This window comes from Lathamus discolor, chromosome 7 (genome assembly GCF_037157495.1).
Source record: "Lathamus discolor isolate bLatDis1 chromosome 7, bLatDis1.hap1, whole genome shotgun sequence".
In the NCBI taxonomy this organism is placed as follows: Eukaryota; Metazoa; Chordata; class Aves; order Psittaciformes; family Psittacidae; genus Lathamus; species Lathamus discolor.
Genome location: NC_088890.1, coordinates 9,484,203 through 9,497,072, shown reverse-complemented (window position 1 = coordinate 9,497,072; position 12,870 = coordinate 9,484,203). Strand labels below are relative to the sequence as shown.

At 50.3% G+C, this 12,870-nt stretch overlaps 1 protein-coding gene across 2 annotated transcripts in view; it reads right to left on the bottom strand.

The window, feature by feature from the left end:
- SRGAP3 (SLIT-ROBO Rho GTPase activating protein 3) overlaps window positions 1-1,669 on the bottom strand; it is a 111,674-nt gene extending 110,005 nt beyond the window's left edge. For both annotated transcript variants that reach the window (XM_065687097.1, XM_065687098.1), the window contains exon 1: window positions 1,420-1,669. In XM_065687097.1, coding sequence (XP_065543169.1) covers window positions 1,420-1,486 — 67 coding nt within the window. In that variant the 5' untranslated portion in view covers window positions 1,487-1,669. The remainder of the gene's footprint in view (window positions 1-1,419) is intronic.
- Between the last annotated feature and the right edge of the window lie 11,201 nt (window positions 1,670-12,870).

Below are 12,870 nucleotides of genomic sequence, written 5' to 3'. Positions count from 1 at the left end.
ATCAATTTGCCCAAATTACACACAAGCAGAAAGGTAATTGGCACTGAGCAGAGCATGTTGTGACTGCTACTTCACTCTTCAAAGCCAACTACAAAAGACTGAAATGCACGAAAGTAAACAATGGCACAAAATCAACAGACAGCCCCTTCCCCAAACCCCTCCATCTGGCACTGCACTGTAGCATTTCAGCAGCTACTTCTTCAAAATGAAGAGACATCATTCAGCCAAGCTCAGGATCCAACACGCCAAGTGACCTCTAGAGAAGGCAGGAAACCTGTTCTGTTTGCACACTCAAGGGTTAACTTGCAGAAAAGCCATTGTGTATTTTTTAATTAACTCTCTCTTAACCAGAGACTTGAACACAACAAAACGGTGATCGTGTACCTGTATAAAACAGCCACCCAAGGGGAGACTGGAGCCAATTTTATATAATAGCAAAGGGACTCCAAGGGGGCAACTCAATGAGAAGGCATTCAGTAAGCAGTTAAGTACCCTCAGCTGAAAGTGGGAAAAGGAATTGCCATCAACGAACAGAATGAGAAATTGCTGCAATGAGGAACAGATTTACAAACTGAAGTTACCAAAAAGTACCAGTTAATACAGTTTGCTACCGATACTAAAACTCCTATTTTTGAAGTAGTGGGATGGCTACACAGAATGACCACACACACTCTGACACACTTGGCCTTTCACCAGGCTGCAGACATTTGTGGTGTTTCAGAGAGTACCAACTTTTCCATAATGAGTCTAACTGTCATAAAAATTAATCCGGAGCCCGGTGGGTGATGCTTAGCAGTCTCAACAGACACAACCACTAACGATGTTCTTCTCCAGTATTTATTAACAAGGCGGTCTGCTTCCCGAGGTCTTCATCCTGCAATAACGCTGGGACTTGCATAATAATGATTATGTCCCTTGAAGTCGCTGGGCCTGATGCGCGGCGAAGTTCCTTACGTAAGACCCGCAAGATCAATGTGCTTCCTACCGGGCGGCCCGGGCAGAGCTCACTCTGCAGACACCGGCACCAGCAGGTTCCGCCCCGCTACCGCTCCCGAGCCGCCGCGTACCCCGCAGCCCCGGTGCTGCCCAGGTGCGCGCCGGCCGCAGCCTCGCACCTCCTTCCCCATTCAGCGGGCGCCGGCTCGCTTTGGGGGTCAGTAACCAGCGACCGCGGGCGCTCCGCACGCCGAGCTCCCCGCAGGGCGACGGCACCGGCCGCGCCCGGTACCTCCGCCGAGCCGTGCGCGACGGAAGGTGCCCACGGAAGGGAAGGCACCGGGGGCAGCGGCCCGGGGAGGGCAGGGCGGTGCAGGCCCCGCAGCCAGGGCCGGCCCCCGCCCGCCCCGCCCCGCACACAAAGGCGGGCACCGCATCCGTGCCCCGCCGCCCGCCCCGCAATGCAGCGGCCGCACTCCGCACCTTTGACTTGCGCCTCGTAGTCGGCGATGATCTCTTTGTCCTTCTTGAACCTGCCCTGCGATGACATCTTGCGGGGGGGCGCGGGCTCCGCCGGGACACCCGCCCCGCCGCGCTCCGCTGCTCCGCCGGCCCCGCCGCCTCACCCGGCCGCGGCCCCGCCGCCGCCCGCGGCTGCCTTCATGGGTGGTGCCGGCACACAGCGCGGAGCCACCGGCCGCCCAGCCGAGCCGAGCCGAGCCCAGCCGAGCCCAGCCGCGCTCCGCCGCCAGCCGAGGCGGGGCCCTGCCGCCGGTCCCGCGCTCAGGTTGCGCGCTGGGCGAGGCGGGGCCGCCGTAAGGGGCGGGGCGGGGCGGGGCGGGGCGGAACGCGCGTCCCCGCGCCCCTTCCAGTCCCTCCCGGCGGGGAGCGGGCGCTGTGGGCGCGGTTCCCCTCGCGGAGGGGCCGCCGGTGGGAGCTGCCGCGTCGCCATCCTCAGCCCCGGTCCCGGTTCAGCAGGGCCCGGCTCGTGCCGCCGCTGTGCTCCCGCAGCTCCGTTAACCGGCGCCCCCAGGCGCGGTGCTCCCCGCGGCGGCGAGGCCCGGCCGCGCCAACCCCGGCACCGCACGGGTCCGCTGCAGCCTCCACGTCGCCCCGTTTCCCAGAGGGCAGGTTTGGGATCTCGTTCTGAGCCGCCCCCCCCCCCCCGGAGCTGCCCTTTCGCAGCCGCGGCACACGCTGCCTGCAGACGAGTCAGTTTCCGTACTGCGGCAGGGCACCGGGCTGGAGGCTGCTCTCCAAGGCTGAAGTATCAGATACTACGCTGTTAACCCGTACAGTGGATTTGACAGCCGCAGTACCCGGGTGCGCACCGTCACAGCACCCGTGTCCTCACCACCCCTTGCAGCTCCCCCTCGCCCTCATGACCACATGTCCAAGCTGTCCCTACAGGCCAACATCCAGCCACAATGGGTTTATCGACACAAAAGCAGTAATAAACGTGAGTACAGTGGCAAGAGAGAGGTTTATGGCACACATTAAACTCAAAGGCCATTTGGCTCAAGCTGGAATATCTTCTGACTGGTGCTGTCTTTTGAAACTGCATTGGGAAAGCGCCAGGTCCCAAAACACAGCAAGCCCTGTTGTTCAGAGTGACAAACACAAGTTTGGTTTTGGTTTTCCAGCCCCAGGAGAAGGCCCCTCACACACATAAAAGGCCATTTTGAGGAGAGAAACTCCTGCTTTGGGTAACACAGAGCATCACCTCGTGGTGCGTCTGTAAGCTGGCTTGTGGAGGTAGTGCTTCATTCTCCCTTCTGCAATCCATCTCTACATTAATGCTGGCCCTGGGTCAATCACAGAAGTACATTTGTTTTGGAGAAATCGTATTTGGAAAAAAACACACTGCAAAAGGCTGGGCTCTGTAGGTGCCCCGTGTTTGGGGCAGCCTCCCCAGGCACTGCTGTACCGCTTCGGCTTCTCCTCAGTCCTCCCCTGGAAAGCATGTTTTCTAGCACTGTTTCCCCCCCACGCTTTGGAACTGTGAGCATTGAGGGGGCAGAATTAACTGCAAACCAAAGTGGCATCTGACTGCACTGCTGTCCAAAGGTACAGGTTCCCAAGTGAAGAGGCAGCTTGAGGGGTGGGCCATGGGAGCCTCACATCAGGCAGGCACTGGCTCGGCAGGAGCAGCCTCCCCTCTCTCGGGGCTGGGAAAGCTGGCATCCAAGGCAGCTAAATTAGGGGTGTACATGTTGGGAAATCTCTTCTGTGTGGGCACCATTTCTGCAGAAGCAGAGCCTTGCAAATAATAACAACAGAAACATCCAGTGCAGAGCCCCTTGCAAGATAGGGGTGTGACATATGGAGGACCGGGGAGCGAGAGGGAAACCCACTTTGCAGACTAAGGGTCTGAGCTTAAGGAGTTCAGGGTGCTTTGCTTTCATCCAGAAGCTGTTTTGAGAGAGGGGCTGCACTTGAGCAGGTTTGTCATTTTTTGTTAACAACTTGGAAAAAAAGAGGAAAAAACAGGGAAAATTTGTTCGTTCCATCAGAAGCAGCAATGCTATTTAAGGCTGTTTTCCAGAGGCTTTCTGCTTGAGCAAGAAAGAGCAGTTAGGAACCTGTCATGAAAAGACCCATGTACTTTTGTCAGCAGAGTTTTCAAAGCGGCACGTACGAGTGCCCGTGTGGCGATGCCTGTGAGCACAGCACAGCCTCTTGGGAAGCCAGGCCCACTGTGTGCTTCCTCTGTCCAGCCCCAGCTACACTCCGATTACTGCGCTGCACAATGAATCCTTTTGTTGGTGTCTTGTGTGGAGTGAATTCAGGGAGATTTGATGATTCACAGTTATTCTGCCAGCTCACAAAAAATAAACCAAGCCTATTAAACAAATAATTTACCTAGCCCTAGCAAGCAAGACAGAAGAGCATTCTGCATTTCCAGCAGCCATAAAAAGACCCAGAGAGGAGGGAGACAAAGAAAGAGCTGCTGGGGAAGCGGCAGCCTCTGCGGAGCGCCAGGGCTCGGGGCTGCAGGGCTGAGCAGCCATCCCTTCCCAATGCATGTGGTGGCTGAGGAGCTCAGAACCCTTTCCAGAGGGCAGCAACCTGGGCACAGGGTGAGGAGGGCTGGCACAGGGACCCCAGGGTAAGAAACGGTGATGGAACGGTGGCTATGAGCATGGGCCAACTTTTGTGGCGGGGCAGAAGCAGCCAGAGTTGGTGATGGTCTCTAGAGCTAGTTGTGCTGCGTGGATGATGCAGGGCAATGCACTGCTCCACCAGCCCAGGGTCTGCAGAAGCAAACCTCTTTGGGAGGTGGGCAAGCAACCATCAAGGCATGAAGTGTCAGGGATTCGGTGAAGCTGCTCTGTAGGATTCACCTTGTGCCACTGTAGACCCACAGGCCAACCAGGGACCCCAAACCGGTGGCTGCAGAAGTAGAGGGGTGAGCTAGGAGGGGAAGGGCACAGGGAGCCCCCAGCACACCCAGTGAAGCAGCAGGGCAGGCTGCAAAGTCCTGATCCAACGGAGCCAGGCACATTTGAATGGAAGACAAGCGGGGATAAAGGATAAGAATGAAGGATCTGATAGGGGGAGGGTTGGGTGCAGTCAGCACAAAAGGGACAGGAGAAAACAAGTGGAGAAAGAAAGAGGCTGTGAGTAATCCCGTGGGTGAGCTGAAAGGATGCAGGAGGGATCCGGGTGCAGGACGTGCTTCCCTGGTCTCAGCAAGGAAGGTGGGGTGGGATTAGAGAAACATCAGCGAAGGAGTGTTGACACCTCAGTGGAGAACAGCTAGGAAGTCTGGAAAACAGCAATTGCTGAGCTGAGGTGAAGAAAAGGGTCAAGGGGGAGAAAGTTCTTAGTGTGTGATGGGGAAGCCCAGACATTGTGCCCAATCTGTGCCCAGAGATGTGTCTATCCACCAGCTGCACATGCTCAGCAGTGCTGGGAGCACGCTGGCCCTGCCTCTCTGGTTTTGTTTGCTTCACTCACCAATACCCTTAATGTTTTGTGTTAAAATATCTTTGAAACACAATTTAGCTTGGTCTAAGCAGTTCTGCAGCGCAGAGAATGGTGGGACAGGACAGATGAGCCAACTGGCAGTACAATGTGTTATCATTTGGTACAATAGATACAGAAAGCAGACAGGAGTGAGTCAAAATGCTGCATGCAGAGGGGTGGCTGGAAGATTAACTTACCTCCAAAACTTTGCTTAGGTTGTGTTTGGAATTCTTGGAGGTGGGCAATAAAACAGCTGACATGGGGAAATGGAAGAGAGATCAGAGGTCTGTTAAACTGCTAGCGGCTGTGATAAAGGAAAATAGAAAAATAACACAAATTGGTACAGAATGGGAACATGGCAAGATTCTCACTGGGAGGGATTCTGTCCAGAAAATCAGATCCATGACAGACCTCGAGAGGAGAGGGCTGAGCATGGCTGGGAGCTCATTCCTGGGTGTCCCGGTGCAGGCGTGAAAACAAGAAAATAATAGGACATTGTAACTGAAGAAAGGAGAAAATGGAGCATTTTACTGGCCATAATAAATCACCTATCAAACAAAAGGGTTGGGAGATAAACCTCAGTCTGCCTCAGAGAATCCGCACAATCCTCTCCATTAACAGGCTGCTCCTCTGCACCGTTCGCACTAGATGTTTGTCTGCTGCTCCAAAACATGAGTTTAGTAGTAAATCTTGCTCTACATAGAAACACAGTTTTTGGCAGAACTACTCCAGTGGGAAAGAAGAATAATGACAAGCATTCTGCAAGCCAAGTGACAGTCCTGAGCTGCTGAGCTTGCTGGGGTCCGCATGCTGCTGCAAACTCCGCACGCAGCGGAGGGCTGCTCCAGTGCTACCCATGGATGAGCAGAAACCTGGCTTTCTGGGAACAATGAACGCAGCTGCCTTCCTGGCCAGGGGAATCCAGGAAGGGGCTGGGATGCTGTGTGTGATACCCAGGCACGGGGTTAGCCGCATGGAAGAAAGGCTGCCCAGGGCTACAGTTGGAACCAGGCTGGAGAAGGGATGACAAGGAAAGCTGAGAGGTGTCAGAGAATGATCCTCCAGGAATCAGGTCTCTACAGAGGGTGCCACTGGAACAAGAAAAGAGCTGTTGTGTGCAACTATGGTATATAATTTCCCAAAGCAAGGAAAGCTAACTTACATGACAAGTACATGCTTGTAAAGCACAGGGATAATGATGTTGTGTTCCTTTGCACCAAAGACCACTGTGGTTGGGACCTTATCATTCAGAGCTCGCTCTCTGCAAATGAGAAAATGAACAGAGAAAGAGAAGCACAGGCCACTTTGTAACAGATTAATCCCCATGGAGGTTACTTCTCCCCGTAACCCTCATAAGTGTTAGGAGAGCAAGTACCAACGTTTTCTAATAACAAGCTGTGTCAGAGGACAGATTTTGATTTTCTTGCCAGATTGGTGCCAACATGTGTGGCTGCCTCTGAGGTCAATGTGGAGCATCTGGGGGTGTTAAACATCATCCATCAGAATGGTCCATAATGTAGTGGTGAAAGAAAAGACTTAAACAATCCTGAAATCGTATAACAGCATCAGGGGTTTCTGCTATTCAGATATCACTGAGAATAAAGAAGCAGCAATGTCTGAAGAAAAATAATCCAATCATGAATTAATGATCTTTAATAAATATCAATGTCTAAGATCATTCCTGGAATTTCTACTTAAAACAGCTATTTAAAAGGAAGGACTACATTATAATTCACTTTGTGACACTTTCAACAAAGAATTTTTCAATGAAGAATGGGATGGGATTTAATCATAATAAATACTTCAAGCTTGAGATATAGGGAAACCAACAGTAACTATGGCAACGTGGTCACTCCAGTAAGGCTAATGCAGATTATTTCCAGGGCAGTAGCCTTGTGTGTGCTCAGGAAGCAGAGGTAATGCTTGCTTAAAGCAATTCCTAAATTAAGGAAAATTCTTTAGGCAGAAGCTGTCTTGCACTCTTTGTTTCCAGCCTCAGACTGTAAGAGTTTCATGATATGCTTAACATATACCCAGTTGCCCTAGATGTGTATGCAAATACTGTTTCAAAAGGGATACTTACATACTGTTGTCCTAAGTCAGGCAGACCCTCTGGCCATACCAACTCTAATTTAGGTAAGGCATTGAAAAGGTAGGCTGGAGACGGGCTGGATGGACAAGCCAAGCCTTGACTGATGCAGACATCGAGCTGTTTGTTAAAACCCTTCACAGCTTCACACAGGTATTAACAGCTGCAGCATTGCTGCCAGTTACCCATCCCAGAGCAAGGCAGCTCATGCTACATGACCCCAAATCTTTCTCGGTCTTTCTGCCTTTCTGAGATCTTCGAAAGATAGAATTCCCTATGCCACACCTTGGTTTGATGGAGTTGGGGAAGTGGGGTGACCTTCACCTTTGATGTGTTGCAGGAACCTTTGCAACCTATTTGGGAAGTTGCCATAGACCCCTGCTTGGTGATAGCAACTATTTCTAGCTGCCCCTCTGTGCCCTTTTTTATCTGTGTGTAGTGAAGTGCGTTCTAACTGGGCACTGACATTGCTATATCGATGTATCCTGCACTCAAAATAACTGCATCCAAAGACAAATCTTGATTTCTGTATGCTTTAGGTTTTCCATGTGAAAACTCTGGGAGGCTTCAAGGCCTCTTAACATCTTAAATGTTCTTGAACTGTTTGAGATGCTCAGATAAAAAATGTGTCCCCTTTCTCTGGGAGGGGACAGGTATAGTTCCTTCACCAGCTACAGAGCTGCAAAAACAAACTAGAGAGTAGGTTTAGGAAAAAACAGCCCCTTTCTGCCCACGTTCCATGGTGGAACTGCAGCAGGATCTTGATAGCCTGACTACTGCACTCGGCTCTGCATCACTGGCTCCTCACTCCTAGGCACTACCTGGGGATTCCTTCTCTTCCCCTTTCCCACCAGGAGACTGGAAATAGCCCTTCTCAGCAAAATACCCCAGACCTGTAACTGCCTCATTACAGTCTTTGAGAGGCAAATCACATTTCAGACAGTGCAGGAGAGAGCAGTCTCCATGGAGTGATGAGCAAAGAAAAGCTGCAATTGTAAGGGGGTAGAAAATAAGGTAACTAGAAGCAATTGCTGTCCCTTCCATCCATGGCTATTATACTATGCAGGTCTTCTGATGCAGATGCACAAGGATAAGGCAATCTGATCCAGAGTCCCTCCTGCAGCAGTCCTGGAAGCGATGCTCTCCACGAGCTATAGTGATAAAGCTGCTGAGTTCTCCATGTATACCACAACAGCCTTGAGCCAACACGGCTGTGTTGGGAATCTTTTGGAAAAGTCGTCTCCTGTGAACAGTACCAAACAAGACTTGGGGCAGCAAATTCACTGTAAGCAGCTTCCACTATCTATTCTCCAGATTATTTGCTGTTTACCTTCACTAATGTCCATGGGTAACAAGCCTGTTTTACTGGGAACTCTCAGCAAAGAGGGAATCATAGAATAGGGTTTCTTTGCTCCCAAAGAGTTTGCACAGGAGGATATAATTTGGACACCAACCTGTTTCTTTTCTGCATCCCAGAAATTTTCTTTTTTATGTTTATTTAATTTGGCTTCCAGCATCTCGGTTGTAAGTAGAAGGTTATCTTCAGAAAATACAAGTTCAGTATCTTTGAAGACATTGCTATTCAGAGAAGAAAAAGAGCACTCTAAAAAGATGAGATACCATCTGGATACCTGTCTTTGTCACTGTTACCGTTTTTAAGCCTTTGTAGTAACAGCAGAATTTAGTATTGTGCTGGTCAATAATTCAAATCACTGTAAGAAATGGGAATATTCACTAGTGACTGGAAGCGCGAGGTATTATGATAAACGTGGCAACAGCAGTTCTTCCCTGTAACTGTAATTCTCCTGTAAAAGGCATTTGAGTCACACTCAGAATTTGGCGTAACTCTGCAAGGCCAAAGTTGCAGCACACATTGCTTAAGCGGTTGTGAAAGGTCTCTTGCTGGCAGTTTGCTGCTAAAGATCTGTTACCTCTTATTTCCTTGGGGAGGTTACCAGGACTATGCAGTCAAAGCTGCGCTTTCCTTTCTCTGCAGGTTCTGCTGGTGCCTGCGCAGCCACTGCTTCAGGGAGAGGGCACATCTGACAGGAGGGAGCACAGGGAGTTGGGCACTGCTGGAAGGTGGCTCAAAGACACGCTTCTTCCACACAGGAGCTTCCAAACCCACCCACATCCTTCCTCTGGGAGAGGAATATTCACAGCTTTCCCTGCAAAAGGGTCTGCTGTCCCAGGCTTTGTAGGAAGGGCGTCACCTGCACAACACTGTCACTTACGTATTAATATCCAAGGTGTGCACCTCAAATCCAAGTAATTAAGTCCTGCCCATAGGACAGGTTGGAGTCCTTTGCTTAGTACTCCTTAAGCCCACAAATAATAAGTGCTTTTGAGTAACAGCTTTGAGGGAAAAGCAACAGGAACCTTGTTTCTGGTTCGCTCCGATGGTCTATTTGCTTAGATTTAATCTTGTACAAAACCACAGTGACCCAGTCTTACACTTGGGCTAGTCCCTCCTCTACACACTGCTGAATCTGAAGCTGCCAGAGCTATACTGTTATTTATACTCCACCTAATTCAGAGTAAAGCTAAATATCTAGTATTTCCTGTGAGACAGTCAACCCCATTCCTGGTATGTCATTGTTGCTCTCCGTCCCCATTTTCCCCTATTTTTTCCCTCACCCTGGCCTCCGGCAGAAACAGCTCTATTACACAGCACAATCCTGAGCTGTTGCCATCTCCCATTCACCCCAGCCTGGGTTCTCATAGCCTTCTAGGCTTCAGTACAAATCTGTATCGTTTGTTGCACTTGAATGTGTAGTTTGGATGTGATTTGACCTATGCTTCGCTCATATGGGACTGTGCTTCTCCCCTGGTTATCTGCTCCCAGGAGACCATCACGGTTTTAGAGCAGTCCATGTTTTGTGTCATCTTAGACAAGCTTCATTGGCCTTTCTTCCCTTTGCACCCATTTTCCACAGTGATGAGCGCGGTTAACCCAGTCCAGAGCTATCGCACACACAGGTGACAGTGGCTCCAAAGGTTTGGCTGTAACTGTCTCCACACTGAAGTTCTTGACCTCCAACAGCTGAGGCTGGAGCTCTGAAGATGACAGTCCCACCAAAGGTGAGGCAAGTCATTTGTCCAAATGTTCTACCATAACCGGGTGATTCTGCATGTGCAGAGAGGAGCCTGGAGGCGCACATTCAGTGGCCTTCTCCCAGTCTGCCTATCAGAAATAAGGACCTTTGGGTAGGGGAAAAGGAACACAAATGCAGTATTGCCTTAAAAACAATTTTAACATTCATAAATTCAGACGACCTCTGTTACAGTAATTTAGATTTTACATTGCTCATCTACACCACTGGCATACATTGAACTTTGCCAAACTGAAACTTGCCAAGAACTGTTCGTTTCTTTTGAAAGAATATTAAGGCTTTGGGGATTTTGGTACAGAAAATGAGTTGTGGCGTAAAATACATGATGTCCAAATGCAAAAGAAGTAAGGCCAAGAAATCCAGTGTTTGTATTCATCCACTGGATTTAAATAAGTTGATTTGATTTAATTGGTTTCTAAGGGGGAGGAGGAAAAAGCAACACAGGAATTCTTGTCACAGGAAGGCATGATTTCTATCTGAAATCTACCACAATTAGTGGGGTAGGATTCAGTTACTGAAGGCAAAAAAGGAGGCAAATCAAGAGTCAATTGAGTTGCTGCAAAATTTAATATCTTGCTGTCATCTTTGTTCTTAGTAGAGAGTTGCTGTAGCAACAGACCAAAAAAAGAACTTGCACCAGAGGAGGAGCTTGCTGCTCTTTTAGCAACGTTTTTATCATCCCTGAATTCGCATCCAGCAGTATCAATGACTACAGATACAAGGCCAGATCCTGCAGATATTAAGCCTATCACACAAAGAACTGTGTTCTCAGCTCCTCTCTGTAGGTTATATGATGGCAATTTTCTTTTGGAGGATTAAGCCCATTTTTATCACATGTGAGATGCAGCTATTCCTCGATCCATTTACATCACCAGTGGCTCTGCACCTTGCAGATTAGGACTGCTTGTGACTACCCTATAAATAAGAAACAGCTTTTCCTACCACTTTCTTTGCAGATAACACAGACAATATGGTAACTGGTGAGGACTGGCATAGGGCAGCAGACTGCAGCAGTTCTGGGGCTCATTCACCAAGGCAGACACCTCCAGAGCCATGTGTGCCAGGTCTATTTGAAGCCAAAGAAATGCTGCAGTGTGCCAGTGGCTGTCACACACTGACTGGCTTTCAGACATTCGGGTCACTGCTCTTTATTGTTTGCAATCAGTTTAGTCACACATGGTCTCTGTTTCTCCATCTGCAACACGAAACCCACTAATCCCATTTTTAGTCACTTTTGGATCCAGAACTCTTAAGTGCAGGATGGCCAAAGCCTGGACCTGCTTTGGTCACAGTCAGAGGGCAGTCATTGGAGTTTTGCCCAGGGACAGGGCATGCCTGCCTCTGTGCCACTGTGAAACACCCCCTTCCCTGACCCCTTCCCAGTCCGGATGTGATGGTCCCTGAACTCCCTGCAACAAAACAGAGCCATCATTTGGCAGCAGCGAGACGCACAAGGAAGGAGAAGGGCAGGCAGGGGGCCCACTGGGACAGAAACGGGGTTTAATCTGGGGCACAGAGAACTTAAGCATACCCCTGCTTCCTTGCTTTCAGATGGAGTTAGTGTTCCTGCTTTCTTCTGCGGTGTACTCCGACGTCTGTTGATGCAAAGCTTGTGTGCAGACTAGGTATCACTGCTGGCCTGCTGTATTAATGAGCAACATCAACTTGCTGCAGAGGTTCTATTTCATTATTGTTTTTCAAACTTCACCCTGTTCTTTCTCACTCCAGCATCTTTACCCATCCTGAACAGTGCTGCAGAGTGGCAAGTCCCTGTACCAGGAGTGCAGGGATATCCGTAGCCACAGAGGCCTCTGATACCAAGCTGCCCAGCACACTGGAGCTCACTGGAGCAGACCATAAGGGCACTGCAGCACTCTGCCCTCTCCAAAGGGATCCCAGGCTGCCTTCACCCTCTGTCCCTGGGGCACAGCACCCTGCCTGCCTATCTTTGAGCATGGCTGGCCCCTGCTTGCACCCCGGGTTGGATCTATTGCTGACACCATTGTACTTGAAGCAAATGGTCCGCAAGTACCTGCAGTTGGAGCAGGCAGTGGGGAGGAGGGAACAGTCCCATGCATGGACTCCCCTTCCCCTCGCCTCTTTGTTTGCTACCGGTGGGAGCAGCCTCAGCCCGCTCCCGCGTCGCCGGGGGCTTCCAGCAGGAGAGGGGAGCGGAGAAAAGGAAAAGCCTGGGAAACTGAGCCTGCACTGTGCTGCTCACACAAAGCGCTATTGTTCGGGGGGCTCAGAGATGCATTTTAGTAGGCCAGGCTGTCCTCCGCCGCACACACAGGCTGAAGGGAAGCTGCATGCGGGGCCTTCTGTCTAAAGTGACAGCGATTGATGGAGGAAAAGGGGCCAAATGGAAAACACGTCTTTCAGGGAGAATTTAGCCCTCTCATTAGAGCTGAATGCAGCTGGCCAAAGGGGCCTTCTCGTGGAGAAGCCCCAGGCTTCAGCCACATTCACAGCTTCATTGTAAATTCCAGCACGACAGTGTCATTTCCTGGAGCAGAGTGGAAAGTTTTGGGTTTTTTCTAAGCACCCCTTCTCAGTAACACATGCCTCAGGAGGAAGCCCTTCCCCTCCTTCACGGCTCAGCCGTACAGCTCTCCAGACCTGCACAGCGGGCAGGGAAGCAGTCAGAGCTTTTTCTGCTTTTGAGAAAGAACAATCACGAAGGATCTTGCTCACCTGTTTGATTATTATTACAGTAATTTCATCTCTTAAAACAGAGGAGACCATGTTCTTGTTATGTTTTTG